At 39.7% G+C, this 25,955-nt stretch overlaps 1 protein-coding gene across 2 annotated transcripts; it reads left to right on the forward strand.

Annotated features, from left to right (window-relative positions):
* Positions 1–140: 140 nt before the first annotated feature.
* Positions 141–24,506, forward strand: LOC121861195 (E3 ubiquitin-protein ligase RNF19B-like). Of its 2 annotated transcripts, none has more exons than XM_042358788.1 (13): positions 141–234; positions 3,774–4,028; positions 6,047–6,234; positions 7,931–8,207; positions 8,787–8,901; positions 10,964–11,154; positions 14,063–14,207; positions 15,130–15,266; positions 16,528–16,625; positions 20,315–20,510; positions 21,711–21,894; positions 22,660–22,810; positions 23,456–24,506. In XM_042358788.1, the coding sequence occupies exons 2-13, from the start codon at positions 3,800–3,802 to the stop codon at positions 24,095–24,097; spliced, it is 2,553 nt and encodes an 850-aa protein (XP_042214722.1). In that variant the 5' UTR covers positions 141–234; positions 3,774–3,799; the 3' UTR covers positions 24,098–24,506. The 2 variants fall into 2 exon arrangements, with proteins under 2 accessions (XP_042214722.1, XP_042214723.1); XM_042358789.1 differs by having other exon boundaries at positions 20,315–20,498.
* Positions 24,507–25,955: the final 1,449 nt, after the last annotated feature.

Below are 25,955 nucleotides of genomic sequence, written 5' to 3' on the forward strand. Positions count from 1 at the left end.
AATATATTTAATTAATTCATTTATAATTTCATTTCTTACATAAAAATAATCGTAAATATTACAATAATCAATAAAAAGTAAATTTCTTTCCAGTAGATAGGACAATAGAGGTAAATGAATTATAATAGACCATAGGCAGTGTCGACAATGGCGGCTGAAGTAGAACGTAAATGGAGAGATCAGTGAACTAAAAACCTTAATTACCACTCAACCAGGACAACTCTGAGGGTAAATGTAAGTAACAAATATCTCCAGGGAACCATATATATTAAGGATATTAATACTAGATGGGATATAGGATAGAGAGGGAGTTGAGAGGAGAAAAAGAGTTTGTTTGGCCTTGAGTGACAGATGTCGAAATAGGAAGTAGTAATATAAAGTAAATTAAATAAACTAACTTAGTCTCGTCTGGTTTATGATTCATTAATAGGTAGTAACTCCTTGGTGTGCGGGGGGTTTATAAATACATGATAAATATAAGTGTGTGTTAGGTTTTGTAGTCCAAGGCCAGAGTTATGATGGCCTACTGATACTGTGGTAGTGTGAGGCAGCTACACCTGTGGTAGTGTGGTGGGTGAGGCAGCTACACCTGTGGTAGTGTTGTGGATGAGGCAGCTACACCTGTGGTAGTGTTGTGGATGAGGCAGCTACACCTGTGGTAGTGTGGTGGGGTGAGGCAGCTACACCTGTGGTAGTGTGGTGGGGTGAGGCAGCTACACCTGTGGTAGTGTTGTGGATGAGGCAGCTACACCTGTGGTAGTGTTGTGGATGAGGCAGCTACACCTGTGGTAGTGTTGTGGATGAGGCAGCTACACCTGTGGTAGTGGTGTGGATGCAGCCACACCAGAGGCATGCACCTGTGGTGGTGTGGTGGATGAGGCAGCTACACCTGTAGTAGTGTTGTGGATGAGGCATGCACACTGTGGTGGTGTTGTGGATGCAGGGCAGCTACCACCTGTGAGGCAGCTACACCTGTGGTAGTGTGGGACGAGGCAGCTACAGCCTGTGGCAGTAGTGTGTGGTGGATTGAGGCAGCTGCACACCTGTGGTAGTGTTGTGATGAGGCAGCTGGACCCAGGGCACCTGTGGTAGTGTGTTGTGTGGATGAGGCAGCTACACCTGTGGGACAGAAAGTAGTGGTAGTGTTGTGGATGAGGCAGCTACACCTGTGTAGTGTGGTGGACGAGGCAGCCTACCTGTGGTAGAAGCCAAGATGAGGCAGCCACACCTGTGGTAGTGTGGGTGATGAGGCAGCTATAGCTGAGGCAGCTACACCTGTGGTAGTGTGGTGAGGGTGAGGCAGCTACACCGTGCCAGTGGTCCTGTGATGAGGCAGGTAGTGTGGAGGCAGACGAGGCAGCTCACTGTGGTGAATGTGGTGGATGAGGCACACCTGTGGTAGTGTGGTGGATGGGGCAGCTATACCCAGGATGATGGGCGCTACACCTGTGGTGGTGTGGTGGGTGAGGCAGCTACACCTGTGGTAGTGTGGTGGTGGAGCAGCTACACCTGTGTGGTGTGGTGGGTGAGGCAGCTGCTGTGGTAGTGGTGGACAGGCAGCTCTTGCCTTGATGACTAAGTGTTGTGGATGAGGCAGCAGGGTGGGGCAGCACCTGTGTGGTAGTGTGGTGGATGTGGTAGTAATTAGGTGAGGCAGCCACACGCCTTCCTGTGGCTACACCTGTGAGTAGTGTGGATGAGGGCAGCTATACCTGTGGTAGTGTTGTGATGAGGCAGTAGTGTTGTGCCACACCTGATGAGGCAGCTACACCTGTGGATGAGGGTAGTGTTGTAGTGTTGGGTGGATGGGCAGCTACACCTGTGGTAGTGTTGTGGGATGAGGCAGCTACACCTGTGGTAGTGTGGTGGAGGAGGCAGCTACACCTGTGGTGAGTGTGGTGGAGGAGGCAGCTACACCTGTAGTAGAGCAGCTACACCTGTGGTAGTGTTGTGGAGGCAGCTACACCTGTGATGATGTTTGTGGATGAGGCAGCTACACCATGGTGTGGTGTGAGCAGCTATACCTGTAGTAGTGTTGTGGATGAGGCAGTAGTGTGTGGTGGACAGAATGACTCGCTGCCTGTGTTGAAAGTCAGCCCCATGGATGAGGCAGCTACACCTGTGGTAGTGTGGTGGACAGGCAGCTACACCTGTGAGAATGTAGATAGAGGCAGCTACACCTGTGGTAGTGTGTGGTGGGGTGGGCATGCCTGTAGTGATGTGTGGATGAGGCAGCTACACCAGCAGTAGTGTTGTGGAGTGTTGTGGGATCACCTGTGGTAGTGTGGTGACGAGGCAGCCACACCTGTGGATGTGGAGGAGGCAGCTACACCTGTGGTGGTGTGAGGCAGCTACACCTTGGTAGTGTGAAGGGCAGCTACACCTGTGGTAGTGTTGTGGATGGAGGCAGCCACACCTGTAGTGGTGGTGGATGAGGCAGCTACACCACGGTAGTGTGTGGTGGATGCAGTACCTGTGGTAGTGGTGGGAGGCAGCTACACCTGTGGTGATGTTTGTGGTGTGGTGGATGAGGCAGCCACACCTGTGGTGTGTGTGGGGCGGCTACACACCTGTGGCAGTGGGTGAGGCAGCCACACCTGTGGTGGTGTGGTGTGAGGCAGCTACACCTGTGGTAGTGTGGTGGAGAGGCAGCCACACCTGTGGTGAATAATGGTGGATGAGGCGGCTTTACACTGTGTGTCAGTGGGGGCTTGGCTACCTGTGGAGTGTGGTGCTGGAGGCAGCTACACCTGTGTCAGTGTGGTGCTGTGGTACACCTGTGGTGGTGTGGTGGGGTGAGGGCGGCTTCCACCTGTGTGGAGGCAGCTACACCTGTGGTAGTGTTACACCTGGATGAGGCAGCTACACCTGTGGTAGTGTTGTGTGAGCAGCTACACACTGTGTGGTGGTGTGTGGACAGAGGCAGCTACACTGTGGTGAGTGTTGTGGATGAGGCAGCACACACCTGTAGTGTAGTGGATGAGGCAGCTACACCTGTGGTAGTGTTGTGGATGAGGCAGCTACACCTGTGGTAGTGTGGTGGGGCAGCTACACCTGTGGTAGTGTGGTGGACGAGGCAGCTACACCTGTGGTAGTGTGGTGGATGAGGCAGCTACACCTGTGGTAGTGTTGTGGATGAGGCAGCTACACCTGTGGTAGTGTGGTGGGTGAGGCAGCTACACCTGTGGTAGTGTAGTGGACGAGGCAGCTACACCTGTGGTAGTGTAGTGGATGAGTTTTGTATGATATAAAATTAGCCACATAAATTGGGTTGATAGATGGACAGGTATGATGTTGGGATGAGACATTAAAAATGGTTCTTTTTTGCGGGAATAAATTGTACGTAATCTTTTTTAAAAGAAGAAAACAGGAAATAGTATTTTAGGTTATATAGGTCAGCTTTTATCAACTTATGAATGATAAATTAGAGATTGTAGCAATGGGAAATAAAAATCTGTTAAAGTGAAATGACATGAAATGGCTTTCTTTTGCATTAGCTTTCTTTTTTTGTACTGTACTGTAGTTTCTATATTAGGGAGTTAAAGTGCAGAAGAAAGGTAAACCTTTTAGTGATGGTGGTATATTTCCATGGAACATACTGTCTCTCTTTGATTAAATTTTTTCATTATTGGTAATTGTAAATAGTATTTATAACACACATGATTATGGTCATAACACCTCCAGCATTTCTTATTGAAATATGAAATTATAATATTTGACGGCTGTGGTTGTTGGAATTAGTCAAGTTATTTATAAATGTTATTTTATTTCAGGATTAGGTGGTGGAGTGTCTATCACCATGAATGAGCCATGTGGCAATGGCAACAATAGTGGCTCTAGTAATCCCGGTGGAGGCGTTCGCACCAGAACATATCCATCGGTCGCCGCCATGGAACGTGGGGGAGCAGGAGGCGGCAGTAATAACTCTTCCTCGGGGTTTCCTCGGATGTCCCTGCGATCGCTCTTGCTCAATAGTCCTTTCTCTATCCGTACCAGATCTAAAAGGGTCCGAACTCCAACTTCGTCGTGTGAGTAATTTTAATTGGCCCATTTATTTTGCATAATTTCTATTCCAGGAAAAACAGTTTTTATACCGTGTAGTTTGAGCCGACCTATATAACGTAGGTGATGTTCTACTTACTTTATTTACGTGTGTGTGGGCACTGTAGTTTAATTAAATGTGGTTCACTTGATGCTTTAGTTAATTGTAATCATCCATCTGTTCCTGGGGACCCATTTCTGTTATTATATTCGCTAAGAGGGAGAGGAATGGAAAGAGATATCTTCAAAAGTTAAATTTATTCACAAAAGCGAAGTATGAAGTTATATGTGCAGGGGAGGGAATTCACTATACAGTACATCCAAATGACTAGAGAAAAACATTAAATCAACCTTAAGACACCCAGTACAGGTACAATCAGTGGCAGCCCACACAGATGCCGCTCACACTACTCCACACCCAACGCTACTGTACATCTAACAATATCCATTAGCTGTAGGAAGCATATTCTGAGTGTCCAATCAGAGTCTGTTTTTCAAAGAATCTTTTGGCACTTTTTACACTGATTGGCTAGTTCACCACATGGGCATAGTCATATCAGTTCTGTGGGTATAGGCAGGGATCCGGTTACCCTTGAGGGGATAAGAAATGGTGATGAATTGGGATAATAATCTCCTGACAGGCACTATTAACTCACAGGAACCCACAGGCCAATTTTCAAATTTTCTTTGTAACAGTCGGCTGGCTTAGCTCTTGTGGGCGTTCCTTTTACTACACCTAGGATGAGACCATAATGATTTTAATTTTTTATTGTCATCTTTGTTTATGTAACTGGATGTGTTATCTCTAGTTTTATCTGATAATGAAAGTCTACTAAAAATAATGGTACAGTATTACAATATCTTAGTTTTAGTCATCTGGGGAATCTTAGAAATTTAACTATTGCAATGAGTAGTTTAGACAAATCCAAGACACTTTTTTTATACAGTATAGCATTTTTGTCTGAAATTTATATTTTTCGAATACTGTATTTAACCGATAAAATTACCAACAATATTACTTTTTCAAGGTGGGCATGGCTTTGAAGTAGAGGGAAAATGAAGGGTAGAATACTAAAAAGAATACACAAAAGAAAAACTTTTGAAAACCTTACCTCACCCTTCCTAACTTGTAAAAATGTTAAGAATCACTTTGGACTTGGTGGATCCCTCGTCATCTGAACACCGAACACAACAACCATCACACACTGAAAACTTAAAACAAACACCATCACATACGAAACACCGACAACATTAATGAAGTAAGCTTTTTATAGTTTTAGGATTTTTAAATGTTAGGAAAGATTAGGTGAGGTTTTCAAAAGTTTGTATAGCTGTCCATTTAATCAAACTAAATGTGTTCACAGTTGGTAAGCAGACCCGTTAATATCTGAAATAATGTTAATTATCTGGACTATCAAAATGTAAATGATTTCAAGGCATTAGCACTTCAGAGAGGATGTTAGAAAATTTTAAATATTTATCATAAAAGGACTGCCCTTATATAAGCGCTTATTTAGATCGAGTTTTATGAGTTACTGTATATAAATTATTTGGGATATATCAAGCCATACAAACTGTAGTACATTACCTATTGTGGTATATGTTTGGTATCACTTGTTTCTGTTTGCTTTATGTTCATTACAAAAATGAAATAATAAAAAGACTTCATTTGAAAGTGAATTTCTTTTTTTACTTCGACCTTTTATGATAAATATTAAACATTTTCTATCATCCTCTCTGAAGTGCTAATGCCTTGAAATCATTTACATTTTGATAGTCTAGATAAGTAACATTATTTAAGATATTAATGGGTCTGCTTACCAACTGTGAACACATTTAGTTTGAATAAATGGGCGTGAATTACGGGCCAGGTTAGCGCGGAAATACTGTAGTATAGTAACTGTTATCATTGATGTACAGTTCTGCAATTGTTGGTTACTGCAAGGAAGAAGAAAAAAATTAGTGTAACAGACAATTGTAACATCATTATTATAATTTATTTCAGATAAACTTACAATGGAACCAGAGACTAACACTGACTCTTCGGGTGTTTTTGCGGAGGGAACGGGTGAATCAAGCAGTTGGAGTTCCATCAAGAGACATCACACGAGTGGCAGGAGTCTTGTCGGGAGCCGTAGGGGTTCGGTGGGATCCAGAGGCACATCTAGGGGAGATTCTTGTTCCTCAGAAGGGGTATGTAGGGATATGGCATATTCACCCTCCTCTAACCATAGAACACTGACAGTATTTGGCATGTAAGTACCTGAAGATCTTAGGTATTAAGGAGAGTTTTATCCCATTTTGTGGTTCAGGCATAATATGTGATGACCAGTAGTGTTATTAGTATATCCCAATCATATATGTATAACTCACAAGTAGATGCCAGATATTGCTAAGTGTTCAAGACTTTGGCCCCATCTACATTCTCACTTAAGATAATTTTAGAAAATATTTTGCAGTTGTCATGATACAATACAGTAGGCTCTCAAGTTTAGCGACTAATTGGTACCGGTTTTAGCGTCGCGAAACAAGTGACATTGTCATTGAGCTGCGACATATTGACATGGCGGTAGGCTCTAGGGCGAGCAGCACTGTCAACAACCAGGGATTTCATCAAGAAATCTCCACTTGCATTAGCTGTGAATAAAACTGTAATTCTGTATTTCATCCTTGGCAATGAAAGTGGTCTTAGGTGAGCACTTCCAGAAAATGCCACTTTCATCACAATTGAAGATCTGGTCTTGGCAATAACCAACGCTTTCTCAAGAGCTTGAAAGACAGATAGATATTTTTCTGCTGCTACGACATCAGCCAATGCACTCTCCCCATAATGCTTCTTAAAGGCAACCAACCAACCAACAGAAGCATTGAACGGTGGTGGAGTTAACAAGTTTCTTCTGTGCAACTGTAGCGTAATAAACACGTGCTTGATGCCTTATCTGTGGCCCAGACAGGTCGCCTTGCTCACAGTTTCTTCTTTCCACCCACTTGTGAAGGTAATGTTCTGTGATAACTAACAGTAGGTTTTGTTGTGAAAGTATCGGAGAACGTCCTGCTCCTAGAAAATCTTCAGAATACATTCACAGAAGCAGTTAAGGCTTCCTTGTTCTACTTAAGGGAACGTGTGGTTGATCGGGGCAGTTGAGCCTACGCAGTATTTCACAGGTACAAGTACCACTTTCAATCATCTCTCGTTTCATTTCAAGGGTGTATGTCCTCTTCTTGGCCCACTTACGGCAGTCACGCTTGGCTTGTTGACCTTCTCTACGGCCATCATTACCACCAGAACCGCTCCCGACATTTACATTACACACATCACTCATCGCTAATTCACAAGAATCATTAATACACAAGAATCATTAATACACAAGAATCATTAATAGTTAAACAAGAATCTTGTGAAACTTTAGCACGATGGGTTATATAATCCAAGGCCACTGCACCGCTCGCTCATTCAAACTAACTGCCGTAAACAAAAAACACTCGGCGGGTCGACGGATAACAAAAGACTGTGACAATGCGAGCTGCCCACTCCCCAATGAATCGCAAAACTGGTAATGAAAACCGCTATTCTTGAGAGGCTGCAAATTTTAAAAGTGACATGAAACATATGAATGGCGAATCTAAAACTCACTAGACTTGAGATCCTATTGTACAGTATATGAAGGAATCATTATGTTTATTACACTTCCCCTTTAAACTAAAAAAAAACAAGCAAGAAATGGTTTGTGTAAATGTCTGGTTTACCATCAGGATCTTAAGTGATTTAAAATGGTTTACCATCAGGATCTTAAGTGATTTAAAATGGTTTACCATCAGGATCTTAAGTGATTTAAAATTATGAACGTATTGCTCTTATATCTGATTCATGTTTTCCTGGATTATGCAGGGTGCCTGTGCGAGCAGTGGCAACAGTATCAGTCATGGAGTTGAAAGTACAACAGTTGGTATCAGCAGTAGTAACACCGAGGGTGCCACTGCAGAAGGTGGTCGGCGAGAGTGCTCTCTATGTCTACAGGAGGTTCCTGATGACCTTTTTCCTATACTTATTTCCTGTCCACACTCGGCATGTCTTCCCTGTCTCAGACAATACCTCAAAGTTGAGATCACAGAATCCAGAGTCAACATCAGTTGTCCTCAGTGCAATGAGCTTATGCATCCCACAGGTAAGTGTAAACCATCTTGTGGTATGATTTGAAATATTATTTGTGAAAAAAAATATTTCTTTCAATGTAATTTAGAAGATTTTAAAATTTTCAGTGATAAAAGTAATTGGTGCACATTTATACATTTATTGGGTATACAGTAAAGTTGTTTTTTAATTATTATTATTTTGGTAATTGTAATATCGTTAGCCGGAAGTCTCTGATAGCCGGAATTGAAATTTTCTCGGAAAACCGTTTCCAAGGCCGGAATTTTCCGTAAAATTCCGGCTTTGGGAACGATTTGCCGAGGGGCACATTTTCTGGAAAATTCTGAGATAATTTTCCCGGCACCTGGAAAATTCCAGGGAAGAGGGATTTTTTCCGGCTTTGGGAGTCACCTCGTTACCAGGAAATCTCATTCCCGGAAGTGCTCTGCACCAATTGTTCCGGCTAATGGAGATATCACTGTACACTACAGTAGTCTCAAAAAACTGTTACACAATTGATTCTATCTTATTTTAATAAACATTCTTTGAATTTTGTTATCTCCATGAAGGAGAAAGAACTGAAATTTAACACCTTTTCCCACTATTCCCCTAGATATTCACAACATTGTGGATAATGCCTTGTTGTCATACAAGTTTGAGGACTTTATGCTGCGCAGGGTGTTGTCCATGGACCCTGACACACGCTGGTGTCCAGCTCCAGACTGTGGGTGAGTCTCTCTGGTTCAAAAATTCAAAGTTTTAATGCCCATACATTCAAAATGGTACGGAAGTTTCCAAAATTAGCCGATCCTTTTTCCAACGTACAGTACAGCCTTCAATCTTTCAGTAGAGTTTACAAATTTGAATTGAAGACATTACACTGTGCTTTTATTTATTTTTTTCATATTTCCATGTTTTTTGCTCTTCAGTGGCATCCAATAGGCATTTAGTTGATTAGAATGTGTATTGTTGTGAAAAGAAGACTCATGTATTCTTACTATTATCTGTACAGTATTAAAAAGTGCATAACTTCAGGGAGTGTTGTGATTATTAACACAGACACAAACAATATCAAAAAGTTGTAAAAATTTTATGCTAAGTGAATAAAATTAGGATGTTGTAGTATTGAACCATGCACCAAGCTACAGTAGGTCATTCAAAGATATATATATATATATATATATATATATATATATATATATATATATATTTACTTGCATATATATATATATATATATATATATATATATATATATATATATATATATATATATATATATATATATATATATATATATATATATATATATATATATATATATATATATATATATAAATTTTTAATGAGTAGTTTAAGCAGTAAAGTTGCATCTGTTTCTGTGGAAATGTGGATATCTATAACCCAAGAATACTCGTAATTTGAATACTCCTCAGTCCCAAAGAATCTCAGCAGGAGATCATGTATTGTACATAATAACAAAAGAGAAAATGTATTTGTTGGGGTTAATTTTCTCTTGAATTGTAATCAAGTGCCATGCTACTGCATCTTCACAAGTACTGATATTGAAACAGTTTATTTAGCCAGAAAAATACAGATACATAGTGGATAATATTAACATGGCTGAGCCAGTTGATAGTCTGAGCTCTCATATACCGTACAGTATATGAAGTGAACACCATTCTTGCTGCAAGTCTTGGAACATGCACTATGGTACCCAGCCAGTGTAGAACATGACATTGAGTGATATACAGTACAGTACCCTTGTATATGGGTAAAGCAAAAGGTAAAGCCGATAGATATTACAGTATCGTCAAAGAATATACAAAAATTAAGAATATGTGTGTGTATTTGATTCTAGTTACTTCATTACAGTATAATGAACAAAGTATAATATTTTATGTTATTTATTGTGATTAAATTGATTTGAACTAGAAGTTGTCGAGGAAGTAGTTACCAAGCCTAAGCATATTTTGCCACATAGTGAATTTAAAAAAAATTTATTGCCAAATTGGCTATTCTTCACATCAGTACAGATCCCCAAACTTTAGCCTAAAGATTTTGTCTTTAAAACACAACCCTGAGACGAGTTTACAATATACTGTATACTGTGTTTCCGTTAATTAATAACTTGTACAATACTGTACTGTTTACATATTGTATGAAATTTCCAATAATTGTGCTATAAAATGTAAATGAAAGGAATAATTATCTCACAAGATTTGAAAATCTTACTGAATTATTACCTTGTGGATCAAGGTGAAGAGTTAAATGTAATATTATCTATTGTACTGTTTTACTTATTCTAAGAGTAAATATTAGTTAACCCATCCATACTTTTATTATCAAAACTCATCAGCTACTTGGAGGTTTTGCTACCTAGATCCCCTATGTCAGTGCCCTGCTAGGAAGCCTAAAATGACCCACTTTCCAATTTTTTCCCTCATTTGTTTTTGTCTGGCAACACAGTACAGTACTACTCTATATGTAAATGACTGGGAAGTATCGATTCAGGTGAGTTTTGGGAATGGAACCAATACAGCATTTGAGGTTTGGTTGTTGGGGAAGGCATTACAACAATGAATTATACTAAAGGAAGGGAAACTGCGTGTTTGTTCTTAACTTGTGCATTATACTGTACTGTTGTGGGAAGAGGCATGAAAGAGTAAGATAGATATCAAAATTATAATTATGCTGTTTATTATATTTGTAATGATATATGTTTATTATTTTTTATGGGTTTTAATTGCAGTATTATCATTAATAGTATTACTTACTGTATATGTGTTTAGGTATGCTGTAGTTGCTACTGGCTGTGCTGGATGCCCCAAGTTGAAGTGTGAACGTCCTGGGTGTGGAAGTTACTTCTGCTACCACTGCAAGGCTGAGTGGCATCCTAACCAGACCTGTGATATGGCCAGAGCCCAGCGCTCACCTAATGTTCTTCTCTCCTCCTTCAGTTACCTCCATGACATTCAAACTAGTACGTTGAAAAATTATTACAGGGAGTCAAAGTTGATGGCGCCTTAATTTTTTTGTTCTTTGTTATGTGATGAATAATTCTTGATGAATATTGCCTCAGTTATGTTTATAGTTATTGTTTGTTGTACAGTACCATATATAGATGCACAGCACAGTAGTATATATACACAAGTTATATAATAATAATGATTGTTCTTCAGTGAATACTCAAAAAAAGATCTATTTTTGTGCCTGAGAAGTAATTAGAATATATAAAAATTATTACAAATTTAAAGTACAGCTTGACCCTCTGTTATCCATCAACTACTAATTAACAGCATAGTTTTAGAAAACATTGTGATAAACCTCCAAATTCAAAACACGTTCAACCATCATGTACAGGTATCCTTCTTGATATTGTACAGTACAAACAACTGTGATAAGAAAACACGCTTATACGAATTTCATAAATTGACACCACTGTTTTGAGATATGAAAGCTTCCCCTGCTTTTATGAATTTGGGTCTTGGCAAAAATTAAAATTGTGCTCCCCGGGAGTTAGCTGGGGCGGCCACATCCCCCTAGCACTATGTAGTGTGTGTGTGTAATAATAATAATAATAATTGACGGTTTATTGTAAAAGCTCTGCAGCCCGAAAGCTGAAAATATACATTGGACATAAATAACTTATTACATACATTAGTGGTTTAACAAAAGCCTTCATTAGAGAAAGGTAAAGGAACAAATGGTGAACATACAGATTAATGTTTACAGTGGAGGTCACGTAGATCATGTGTGCTGAGGTATTGAACAGCAGACACGTAGTGTAGTAACTCCTTCACAGATGGTGTTATGAGGGGCCTGACGTGGTGTAGTAACTCCCTCACAGATGGTGTTATGAGGGGCCTGATGTGGTGTATTAGTTCCTTCACAGGTGGTGTTATGAGGGGCTTGACGTGGTGTAGTAATTCCCTCACAGATGGTGTTATGAGGGGCTTGACGTGGTGTAGTAATTCCCTCACATGGTGTTATGAGGGCCCTGGCATGGTGTAGTAATTCCCTCACAAATGGTGTTATGGGTGGCATCACGTGGTGTGGTAATTCCCTCACAGATGGTGTTATGAGGAGCCTCACATGATGCTGTAGCAACTTATTCTCTACGTGGTGTCGTAGCATCATGGGGACACCACTTGGTCTGGTGTCACAGGACCTCACTCACTCATGGGAGTTAGTGTTGGGTTGTGGGAAGGGAAGGGGGGTGTGGTGTTGGGGTTCTCAGCCTCTCCCTACCAGGCCAAGCTGTGAGCTGCGTTACAGTATCAAATCTTTTTCAACTCGTAGTTTTAGGTAGATATACGTCATTTTCTTCTTCTTTAGCTGTTACGTGCACATGCAATCGTTCATACAGAATGTGCCCCAAAAAAGAAAAGAAATGATTATCATAGTCAAAAACATAGAGAAAAAACATTTCTTACATCCTCAGGTCAGGAGTCAGTCCACGATCGTGTGAGGAGGGAGCGCACTCCTGTGTCTTTAGTTAAACAATTGTCAAATGGTAGTGCAATATCTTTTCTTTTATTTATTAGTATTATTTTCATTCATTTCACACATTTACGGTGGATTAAGTTAGAACACGGAGGGATAAAGACGCCACGCTAATCCACGGATACTCGAAAGCCAATGCCGTGGTTGGTGAAATGGTTTACAGAATATAAACCGTGGATGCCCTGAATCCGTGGAGGGGAAATGTACGGTTGGCAAAGGTCTACTGTATTAAATATTATTGTCTTATTATTTATTTATTTAATTTACTCACGGCGTGTTAAATTTGTATACGTACAGTAAACCCTCCAGTTTGGTGAATTCGAAGTTGGCGATCAAAATTAAAAATACTGTACCTTCCCCTCCATTTTGGTGACTAAGCTTCACCTTTGGCGCGAGTTTAAATTTCAATGCAATCGCAACTAATAGTTGTATAATAATAAGTGCAAGATAAATCTCGCATAATACTATTGGTGAGTATTATTGATGAGTATTTACCAAGCACAAAGCACCAGTCAGCTGTTCAGGCAGCCATTTTGACCGCGACAGTCCACATTCCCTCTGTTTGTTTGAGTGACTTTGGCCTTTGTGTACTTTTTTTAATCACTCTCGCTTGGCGCTGTGTTCTCGTACGGATTAAAGGCCTCAAAAGTGCCTGGGGGTATTGGAGGGGATGATAGTGGTGGTGAAAGATCGTCTGTGCGCCCGGGCGGTTCAAATGATGGGGTAAAAACAAAGACGAAAAATTCTAGTGAGTATCGAGTTGGGAAGAAAGTGAAAAAGTACTTATTTGAGGATAAGAGAAAGACTATGGATATGATTGAGCTTACCAAAGGACTTTTATTTTGAAGGCTTTGATCTAGTGGTGGAGGGGGGGGGGGAACAGCCTCAGATACCAGCTTAGTGTACATTAAGCTCCTCAACTTATTATTTTAAGGTTGGTTTTCTATGTTTATGTTGATTAACTAATTTATTGATTCTCTTTCAGCAATAAAATATAGGTTATATGTGGGTAAAATAGGAAAAAAATGAGTCTTTGGCTGGCCCCTCAGTACCATTAGATTAAGCCCTCTGGTTTGGCGAGGTTTTTTGGCACTAATTAGTCACCAAACTGGAGGGTTTACTGTACAAAGAATCCATAGCTTAATGGGCATTAGGCTAAGTGTAACTCAGGCTAAAGTACTCTTAATTATCAACCTTCTATTTAACAGGAATTTCAATCGACGAGCACAGTCCTGGTCCCAAGGGTGCCAGATAGCAGAGGGTCAAACTTTATAACATTTTCTATTTCACCTGCACATTACCATACCTAAAATAGGAGACATTTTGTAATACGTATTTTGTTTGAAATTAAAATGAAGGCACATTGAACGTGAAATGTATTGCAGATGATGATGTCAAAGCTTGCCCAAGGTGTCAGGTGTTGATAGTGAAGATGGACGATGGTTCGTGTAATCACATGACGTGTAGTGTGTGTGGAGCAGAGTTTTGTTGGCTGTGTATGAAGGAAATATCTGACCTACACTATCTCAGGTTTGTGCTACTTTTAAGTAACTAGTATGTACACAAAATGTTTATTGGTAATACGTTGATGGAGACGGCGAGAGCTCTAGAATGTTGATGGAGACGGTGAGAGCTCTAGAATGTTGTTGGAGACGGTTAGCTCTAGAATGTTGTTGGAGACAGTGAGAGCTCTAGAATGTTGATGGAGACGGTGAGAGCTCTAGAATGTTGTTGGAGACAGTGAGAGCTCTAGAATGTTGATGGAGACGGTGAGAGCTCTAGAATGTTGTTGGAGACGGTTAGAGCTCTAGAATGTTGTTGGAGACAGTGAGAGCTCTAGAATGTTGATGGAGACGGTGAGAGCTCTAGAATGTTGTTGGAGACGGTTAGAGCTCTAGAATGTTGATGGAGACGGTGAGAGCTCTAGAATGTTGTTGGAGACGGTTAGAGCTCTAGAATGTTGTTTGAACATAAAATGATGGAAGTATTGACATTTTGAACAGGTGAAATTTTTTTTATTTGTAAGATTTGTTAATTCATGAAGCCAGACACATTCACTCTCAACTGTTATAACACCTAACAAACTCGGGTAAATAAACCAGTGATTATTTGTGTGGATATTTTAATAAACGAAATTTTATAGTGGGTTTCCTGCACCTATTATATCATTTTGCAGTTCTTCCTTCCCTTTATCTGCTGGAGGGGGCTGTCCCTCAACATGGCCAGATAAATATCACAATTTTCGGTGCATCCATCCAGCCAGCCTCGAAAGGTGGTAAACTATTTTATGCCAGATTAGTTATCATCCATCTGTTGATAACTCTTCTGGTGCATACTGTAAGTGTGTTTATAAAGCTTGTGGTGCCTTGGTGAGTGAGAGAGAGATACAGTATTTGTATATTAATAACAGGTGTGTTCACAAATAATTGTATATTTAATTTTTATGTAACAGTCCGTCTGGGTGTACATTTTGGGGCAAGAAACCGTGGTCGAGAAAAAAGAAGATCCTGTGGCAGTTGGGCACCCTGGTCGGTGCTCCTCTTGGCATCGGGCTAGTGGCGGGTCTGGCTGTTCCTGCCATGATCATTGGTAAGTAAACTATTGATAAATATTGTATTTATCTGGTAAGTATAATTGTTCACATAGAGAGTTTGTGTCCATAATGTAGAGTACTGTATATGATTACCAGTACAGGTAGACCTCCATAACTTACACATATGTGCAATGTGAAAAGTCAATAGATGGGGAATCAATGGTTTTTGAAGTAATAAATCCCATATGAATATAACAAATTTCGGAGGTTAGGGACCATCCACCCCCCAAAAAACTATCATTTACCCTTGATATATTTGTCATGCAGACTGTCAAGCCTCTAGAAGCCCCAGCCTGCTTACAGAAGCAGTGTCTTAGTTCTCGTTAGGCCTATAGTAAAGCTGATTAGACCTCTGTAGAGTATTCATTGAGCAAGTGTTATTTTTTCTGGTGAAAAGAGGAGTGGTCAGGAGTGCCTCAGAGAGTGAAAAAAGTGAATTCCGATATATTGAAGTCCAATTAATCGATGTTTTACTGTATACTGTACTCAACCTAAAATGATAGCCATCGTTTATGGGTTAAACAGATATAGAAGTATTGCTGGGGGGCTTAGGCATGATTGTATAACACACGAAGATGGAGAGAATAGAAGAGAAAGAAAAGAAGAGAAAGAAGATAAGAGAAAAGAAAGATGATAAGAGAAGAGAAAGACAATAAGAGAAGGAAGAGATAGAAGATAAGAGAAGAGAAAATAGAAGAGAAAGAAGAGAGAGAGAGAGAGATCTGATCCACATATACTGTACACTGTAGTGTCTTGATAATTCACAAAATACAAATTTGTGCACTCGTGGCAAGAATTTGCACCACGCCACCATGCACCAGACTCAAAAGCACTCTGCCACTCCTCCAGTTGTTGTTGCATCAGTGGGGTAGACGGCAAAATTCTGGGTATTTCCGTAATATATAATTATCGGTGATGCGATGCGGCGGTTAATGGGACATCGATTTATGGGGTATACCTGTACACTCATTCCCTCACTACGTGGGTGCCACTTTTGATATTTTATTTAGCAGAGTGTGGACACTGTACACAAGTAGTTAGCTGTGTTTTGTATGCTCATCTCATTGATGGGTGTATAAAATTCCTCTCTGAACCAGAACTTAGTTTAGGCTATTAAGTAATTAGTGCATATTGTGGGTTTCATCATTCTCTGCCTAAGATGACAGAAATAGAAATGAATTTGTAAAAAAATAGTGAAATATCATCCAGTACAGAGGTAAAATTCAATTTGTAATAAGAAAATTGTTTCTTTCACAGGTATTCCCATATGGGTTGGCCGAAAGCTCCACGCACGATACTCCATGGCCAATCCTCATCGGCGTAACCTGGCTGTAGTGGGAGGAGTAACAGCATCAGTAAGTACTGTAGAACCCTGATAAATCGGACAAATTGTACATTGAAATGTCAGCACAGGCTTTAAGTTGAACACACACAGTCAATCTCAGCAAAATGGTAAGATTTTAGGTAAAATAATTCAACAATTGCCTGCCAGTGTTATGTTTGCTATTCATTAGGTGACTGTAAAGTGGCTGCCTTGGCAGTCTACTGTCGTCCGTGCAGGTAACATGGCCAGTCCAACGTAGTTGTTCATAGATAATGGTAGCCTCGATGCTCCTACAGTTGGTGTCACCAAGAATACTGGCATTTGTTTTCTTGTCTTCCCAGCGAACTCGGAGGATGGAACGTAGACTATGTTGGTGAAAGTTTTCAAGTGCCTTGAGGTGCCTCCTGTATGTGACCCATGTCTCACTGCCATAGAGCAGGGTGGGGAGGACCACTGTTCACACACACACACACACCTATTTACTACTGGTAATAGAATTAAAACAACATTAAATATAAACTAAATACAGTACTGTACTGTACAGTATACTAAATAAAAAACAATAGAATACTGTATTTTAACTTACTTTGAGGAGTGTGTCGTATTCCCGGCAGCTTTGTTTACATATCAAACAGCTGATTGTAGAGGCAGTCGATGATGACATGCCATATTCTTTACAGAGTGCATTGGTTCTAATGCCTTCTTCATGTTCAATAATAATTTCTGCACTGTATATTATCAATATGTGAACTAAATTTCAGAATGATCAATAATTTTAATGTAAAAATGCAAAAATATTCTAGACCAACAAACTGGATGTTCACTCCACTGTAAACAAAGTTAAACTGAGAAGCGTTGGTGGATGATTCAATCAGCTGAAGGGCACACAAAAACTGTTCCCTGTACTGTATAAATTATCAATATGTTAACTAAATTAGAATGACCAATAATTTTAATTTAAAAATTACAAAAATATTCAAGAGCACAACTTTCTTGATATTTACTCCACTGGAAACGAATGTAAACAGAACCAATTACTGTATTAGTGGACTAGCCGATCAGCAGATCACCTGATGCACACAACAAAGCGTGTTTCTCGTAAGGCTGTCATTAATCAAAGTTTTGTTCGTTAATGGAACTGAAAATCCCTATGGGAGCTAATTCGTTAACCGAAATTTCATTAATTGAACCGTTCGTTAATCGAGGGACCACTGTACATCTGTACCCCGTTTACCATAGCAACAGAGACGCTACCTCCGCCGATTACCTTGCAACACTCCCCCTCACCAACCACTGTGCCCTTCTCCCACTCCCCCACTGAGCCAGCTAACTTGTATTTAAGGAAATGTATTTTCCCTTTATGTTTTTGCCCTTAAGACAGTTATTTCTTTTACTTTTTTTACAATATGTATGTAGGTTGGTGTGTGCTTGTAACTGAATAAAAATAAATTAAGAAAATTACTATATACAGTATACCCAAAATTACGAGTTGGAAAACAACCATAACACCTCACAGCTTGGTCCAGTAGCCCGGTGGTTACAGTGATGAGTCTAACTTGGCTACAATGCCACCAGTAATGTTAACGGATGCAAATGTGAAAGAATGTTATCTGTAAATTTTCATTTGTTTCAGGTATTTGTAGATTTAAAAATAAATTGTTGCAGGTATGGTATTAATAGATGTACTACTTGTAAGAGTTCAGAAATGGTTACTGCTTAGCTGCCTCTGAAGAGTTGGGTGTCTGCCGTACTGACGGTAATCGTCTCGGGTTATCGTATCAGTACAGTACATACAGTATAGTCTGCATTTACGTGGTCAGTTGAACCCGTGTAGTACCGCTTAAAACGAGAAACGCGTAAATGAAATAACATATGGGATTAATTGAAATAGAGACTGGGCCGACCCCCAAACTCCACTTTTTCCGACACAATACGTACGTTGCAGTAAAAATAACATCTTAATTTTATGATGGTATGCACACACCATTAATAATTAAGAGAAATATCAATAATATTAGGTTTTTAATACTTACGTTAGTAGAAAAGTTGGGTCGGCACACGTGGATGGCGGCTGGTTCCGAGGCAGAGGACAGATTAGTTGCCCTCCGGTGAATCACTTTCACTACTCGCAGAGGTTTGCAGGGCCTCCCAGACAAACCTCTCAAAGTCCATATCCTCACTGTCACTATCACTGACTTGGGCTGGCTGTGGTTGTGGTGGGTTGCAGGCGAGGAAGTCCTCAATACTACGCTGACGACTAGCATTGATGTTGTCGAGATAGATCTGGATATACGGCTCCATAACTTTCGTCAGATGCTTATTAGACACTTCATACCGATGCTTGTCTGGGTCGTTGTCAAGGGCGAGCTTAAGTTTCTATCCCAACTCGATGATTTCCTTCACATTATCATGGCTTGGTCCAGGTAATTCAGTGTTTTTCTCTGGTGGTGGGGGTCCCGCGGAAGCCATTGTGAGTTGTGAGGGGAATAGCGGGCACAAGAGAGAACTGTATACGCGGACTGAGAACAATGAGACAGGCCCTGCTAGGTCAGCGACTTCTACCCTCTGGTAGCAGGGCACGTCATGTTACATTAGACCAATCACAGCTAGCGGCGGAGGGAATGCATGGGTGGTAAGGATGCGTGGCCCAATCACAGTCCGATACGTCATATGACGTCAGCGATAATGTAAGAGCAGCCTAATGCGCACCATTCACTGCGCTGCTTCCCGCGTATGGTAAAGAATGGACCACGTGGGTAAAAAATGGCGCGGCGATCTGGACCTCTCCAGCCGCTCGCCGCGTAAATGACCAAATTTACGGAGTAATCAAAGCATTTTCATTCTGGCAAGGCACCCCATAAATGACCAAACGCGTAAACAAAAGCCGCGTAAATGCAGACCATACTGTAGTTATAAATCAAGTTTTTATATTTGCAATAATTCGGGAGGTGGGTCAGGTAAAATTTATCCTACTGGAGACAGCAAGTGGAGGATTCATCAGCTTACAGGAGACCACAACTTCACATATAGGACACATTGCTGATTGTTTTAGCCATTTTTCAGACAAAAAAGTGATTCTTATATGCCATAAAATACGGTTTCCTCATGCAGAAACTATTATATTTTCCCTACAGGAGCACATTGACGTGAGAGATGCTAAGTTCCTAGTATTGATAAACCCAAATATCCACCCACACACACACACCTCTACTTTGATATCCTGCACAATCTTCCCCTCAACTTTTCAATTTCAAAGCCCCACGGATATTTACATAACCAGATAATTTCATTTTCATCAGTATACTACAGTTAAATCCCACTCTGGAGGCTCATACGCCTTATGCCAAAATCTTGGAATCCTCCCTTCATAGGGAATGAGTTCAATTAAAACTTCACTGTAGACACCCCTCCCCACCCCAACCATAAAAGTTGCAGAATTCAATTTACCCAAAAATCCTTTTTGTCTTTGCTGCAACTCAACTCGGCACTCACAAACTCTCCTGCCCATCTCCGACAGCTCTTTAACACAACCTTTATATTAGGTTCCTGGAAGTAGCTAGCTTTCTGAAGTCTGCTTGGATCATGAGGAATTAAACAAAGACATTTCAAGAATTTTTCCCATTTCATATAAGCTTTGTATTCATTTACTGTATTGTACTTTTAAATACTTGATAGAGAACATTGTAGGTCACATGTGAACTATTGTTTTATTTTTTCCAGGCTGTGATATCACCAGTTTTAGCAGGGTTAGCAGTGAGCATAGGTGTTCCCATCTTGTTGGCATATGTGTATGGTGTCGTTCCCATCTCCTTGTGTCGCTCTGGAGGATGTGGTGTGACGACGTCGGCCTCGGGAGTCAGAATAGCCTTCGATGATGAAAATGATATGGTCTTTGGTATTCCAGGTAGACAGTCAGGTAATGTGTTTTGTATTTGTTTGTCTTTTATAATCAAAACCATAATTTTGATTTTTTTTTAATTGCCTGTGCTTAAGCCTCGTTATTGCAGCAACTGGTGGTTGGTGGGGGATAATGTGGGCCTCGTGCAGGTACTCTGGGAAATGCTTCAGCCTATTACAGGCATCCCATGTGGTAACATGTTTCATTAGCCAATCTCAGCGCAAGAGCCTACAGCCCAAGTTACCCAAGTAGTCTTCCCACCCACGCAGCAGAACTGAGGACTGAGGCCTTGAGCAGAAAAGTTGGGAGAGATTTTCTCACCATTTAGTCAGAATTTTCTCTTGAAATTTTTTTCCTTATTTTATCCTCAGAATTTTTTCCCAGGCTTGGGGCAGAAAAATTGCAGCATTACCCACGCACCCAACATGTGAGGACAAAGATTCATATCTAAGACCCTGGTTAATTTAGGACCCAATTCAATTTACACCATTATTTTCTTTGTATTTACAACAAAATAAAAAAAAAATAAATTTTCGTATAAATAATAACTAAATCCCGGTATTAAAAAAAAAATGCCTTGCGCATGGAGGCTGCCGGGCTTGTTAATGGTGACGCCAGCATTACTTGTATAAACAATCGCTGCTGGCGGTCCCTTTGTTTTCACGCATCTGAACAGGAACAGGAGAAAAACTTTCTCAGGTTTCTTACAGCATTTTTGCATCCCTATTCAACATGAGCAAGAGAGCAAGTGATGGTAGTGTTGTTTCAGAAGCTAATAGAAAGTGTATCAGCTTAGCCGAGAAACTAGATGTGTTAAAACGATATGAAAAAGGTGAGAGTCTGTGGATATTATATGGAGCAAGCAATGAATATATTTTATGAAGTGGATCCATTAACAGAACAAAGCATTATAAGTTTGCTGGGTAGTGGGTGTACAAAAATAATTTACATCATCTCCCAGCAAGGTTCTGTGACTGGATGATGAAAGTTTCATCCTCAGGCAGCGAAAGTTGGAAAATGCATGACGAATATTTCATAATCGGGTAGTGAGCAGTTAAGAATTTCCCCGCACACCCTGGTAGTGAGAGGATTAAAAGAAAATATTCAATAAGATATCTTTTGTTTTTTTGTTAAGTAGAATGCCTGGAAAAGGTTTCAGAGAGGTACCCTTTTATTGTTATACGACATTTAAGAGTGTGAAATTGTTTTCATTTACAGAGTCCAGTCATGTTGGTGCAGGAACTGCCAGTATTGGGGAGGTGTCTTGTGGAGCATCACTTTCTGCTGACTCAGCCGCCCACGTACTTGCTGAGAGCGACCGAGAGTCTGCAAGCAACACAGCCATTGCCCCGGCCTCCCTCACTGGCTCTATAGCTTCTTCGTGCATCTCTAGAACAAACAGGTGAAAAGTTTTGAGAAAGCATGATGACTGAAATGTTTGAAGGTGTGGAGAAGCCAACATTAAATGTAGGAGGGATAGTTAAAACTTGTTGAATCATCTATTGGTATGATTCATTAAACTGAGGGTAAGTCACTGTGGAAATGGTATATATCTGTGGACAGTACAGGTAAGTGTTATGATGTATCTCACTGATGAATAAATTTTTTGCAGAATTAATGGTTCTGAAACATTCTGACAATATGAAAGAATTGATTCTCTTTTATCACTGAATGTGAGTTGAGAGTACTGTAATATGTGAGTTGAGAGTACTGTAATATGTGAGTTGAGAGTACTGTAATATGTGAGTTGAGAGTACTGTAATATGTGAGTTGAGAGTACTGTAATATGTGAGTTGAGAGTACTGTAATATGTGAGTTGAGAGTACTGTAATATGTGAGTTGAGAGTACTGTAATATGTGAGTTGAGAGTACTGTAATATGTGAGTTGAGAGTACTGTAATATGTGAGTTGTGAGTACTGTAATATGTGAGTTGAGAGTACTGTAATATGTGAGTTGAGAGTACTGTAATATGTGAGTTGTGAGTACAGTACTGTAATTTATTATACTATGTTAAGGCTTTGTTATACCTGTTCTGTTACCAAGTTCAGAGTGTAATGAAATTGAAAGATATAACAACACTTGCTGAGGGTGAATGTCTTTTTCAGGGATATCAGTTATTTTTGTCAGTAGCAACTTTTACTTATAGTGTCATTTGCTCACATTCAGGTTGGAAGTGCATGTTGATATTGCACACGGGGCTCGCTCAATAGCCAGCGGAGAGACTGCCTCTCTGGCAATATCTGAGAGATCTACACACACCGTCGACACTGAAAATGCCTCGATGCGTGGTCTTGCTGGATCTTTACTTCAGTATAAGGTGAGGACTGTAATATAGAACTGTTTGCAGCATATCTACTGATCACTACAATATTCTAATGTGGCTTAGAAAAAAAAAAATATGAAACAAAAAAATAAGAAAAATGGAGAGCATACTGTGTGTAGGAAGTTAATGTATTATGAAGTGGTGGATAACTGGGCTATAACTGTGTGGCGGCGCTCCCTCCTGATATGATGTCACGGTATATACTCAGTCAGTGCGGCCACCACACGTCTGTGAGTCAGCTGGGTGACTGCGTGAACTGTGTCATGTCACCCAGTGGATGGTTTGAGTTTGGAAGTACAGGAACTATTTTTTTACCATAAAATGTGTATTATTGTATTTTATGATATGCTATATATTAATTTTATTGTTTATTATAGCAATATTTATATATATATATATACCTATTCCTTCATTTTTAGAATGATGCATCGCTTGTTTGAAGTAAAGGAAGAGTAAAATTGCATCAATATCAGTTCAACATACATTGCTAGTTACTCCACACTCATATCATAATTTATATAATTGCCATGAATATTAATTTCAACTAAACATAGTTTCCATGATTTATTTATTTGATTTAAAAAATTGAATAATATTCTTTAATATACCTTAACTAAATACTGTACTTTATCTGTTTAGGTTTCTGAGACAGAGGCCGAAGAAGATCTAGGTGGTGGAGGGGACAGTGCCAGTGGGGTATTAGAAGGTGTGGGTATCAGTCCCCACATAACAAGCCTTTACATACACTCCATCCCACCATCAGCCAGTGACAACAATTCTGCTGTATTGACAAGTGACGTCACCAATGACCAAGGTTCAACTGACCTACGATTAGACAGTGTTAGTGCCATAATCACCGCCAGGCAATTCTCCAGGCGCTACAGTTCATCAAGTAAAGGTGTCACTTTTGTAGGAGACAGTCATGAGGCGAGTGACCACGTAACTCTTACATTAGATGATAACGACGATGACCAGGATGATGAAGCTTCAGGCTCTCCTTTTGGTTATGAAGAAGGTCGAGGAAATTTTCACGGTGGAGTCCCTGTATCTGAAGTACAACAAGCAGATAGAGAAAGGGTTATGAACTCTCTAAAAAATCCCTGCACAAGATCATTACACAGAAGTGTTATTTGTAGCAGCAGCTCTTCTGCGTTACCCTCTGTTCACCAGAGCAAGAGTAAAAGTAACCATAGCAAGCGTCGAGCATCCAGTGCAGAAGGAAAAGCCAGGAATTTTGACAAACCTGTGAGGTGTGAATCCTTTCCCAAACTGGAAAGTTAGTGAGTCTGTGATAATTGTAACTCTTCCTTTATATGACTGATGATTGGTAAGATAAGGAAATATTGAAATATTATGTGTGATATCCCAGATGGGAAGCTTTACTTTATAGTATAATAAGCACAAAGGGGATATATTAAAGATATGTTTATAATATATGTGGAGTTAGCAGCAAGACTAATTTTGTGTTTACGCTGATACTGTACCAATACATGACTTATGAGGCACACAAGCTTCAGTAGTAAGTCTTACACCACCATCTCATGTCAGTGGTACTTGGAAGTTTGTATCCTTTTTTTCTCTCATTTGCCGAATTAATCATAAAATGCCTCGATGGAATTGTAAGGACTAAACACAAATTCTGGAATATTATTTTCTGTTTTTCATTATTGGTATTAAATCTGCAACAGGAGCCAGTACTTTGAACCTACACAAGCTCTTTTGATCAGTTACATCTTAACAGTTTGTTTATCTTCCTTTCATTGGTATGTTGATTCGCTAAGAACTACTGTGTTGTATGATCCATTTATGGTGATATGCATGCATATAGGTGAAAAAATATGTTGTGTAGGGCATTAAACAACTGCTATATGTTCACAAAAAGTTATTAATCACTTAATCATAATTTGTTTTCCAAACAATTATGCAAGAATAGGTTTCCAGTGTGTGTGTGGATGTCTTGGGACTGTGACTCCTTTTACAGTGCATTATTGTCTCGTGTGTGTGTATATACAGTAAAACCTCGATTAACCGACCCTCGATTAACGACTTTCGGATTAACCATCAATCCCAAACTCCTAAAAAAAAAAATTTTTTTTTTATTTTTATTTTTTTTTTATTTTTATTTTTTTTTTATTACGGGGATTAGACCCACCCAGGCACAGGTCACTGACCCCACATCGAGGCCTGGGGAGCGATAATGTAATAATATTAATAATGATAATGATAATAATGGTAATAAAGAACCATAAAGAAATGCAAAAATGAAAAAAAAAATCAAGAATGAGAAACAATATATGTATGTTGTGTTGTCAATAGTAAGAGAAGCAATTGAGACCCTGCAATTGTGTGTAAATGAGGCAGAAAGTCAGATCAGCAACCTGGGACTTGGTCACAATTTTTATAATGACATATGTTCTTTGACTTTTCCAATTTTTATTCACGGTTTCTGTGCTGGTTCATATTTATTTACTAAAGTGGTTAATGTTTTAAAGCAAATTCTTTTGAAATATGAATGGCAAATGAACAAAAATGAATAGAGGTAATTAAATGAGGTAGGTTAGGGAAAGGTACTTTGAAAATGTATGTTTTATTTCCGTAGACTTTATGTACTATTAACCGACCTTTCGGATTATCCGTCGGCCCTTTCCCTCCATATGTAGTCGGTTAATCGAGGTTTTAATATATATATATATATATATATATATACACATATACACACACACACATATACACACACACACACACACACTGGTCCCTCTGTTAACGAAATTTCGGTTAACGAATTACTTTCCATAAGAATCTTGTATTCGGTTAATGAACAAAAATTTGATTAGCGAAATTCTTACGAAAACATGTCAACATGTTTTGGCTTGCTCATCGGCTAGTAGGTTAGTCCACCATTACAGTAATCGGTTCTAGGGCTTACATTCATTCCCATTCGACTAAATATCAAGAAGGTTGTGCTATTCAATATTTTTCCAAGCTTTATATTAAAATTATTAGTCATTTTAACACTTATTTAACATAATTGCAGTACAGGGAACTAGTTTTTGGTGTGCCCATCAGCCACTTCACTCACCCACCAAGGCATCTGTTTGTGTATCTGCTCAGTGGAGGAAACATCTTGCTTGTGGGTCTC

Source organism: Homarus americanus, unplaced genomic scaffold, assembly GCF_018991925.1.
Source record: "Homarus americanus isolate GMGI-L3 unplaced genomic scaffold, GMGI_Hamer_2.0 scaffold21314, whole genome shotgun sequence".
Taxonomy (NCBI): Eukaryota; Metazoa; Arthropoda; class Malacostraca; order Decapoda; family Nephropidae; genus Homarus; species Homarus americanus.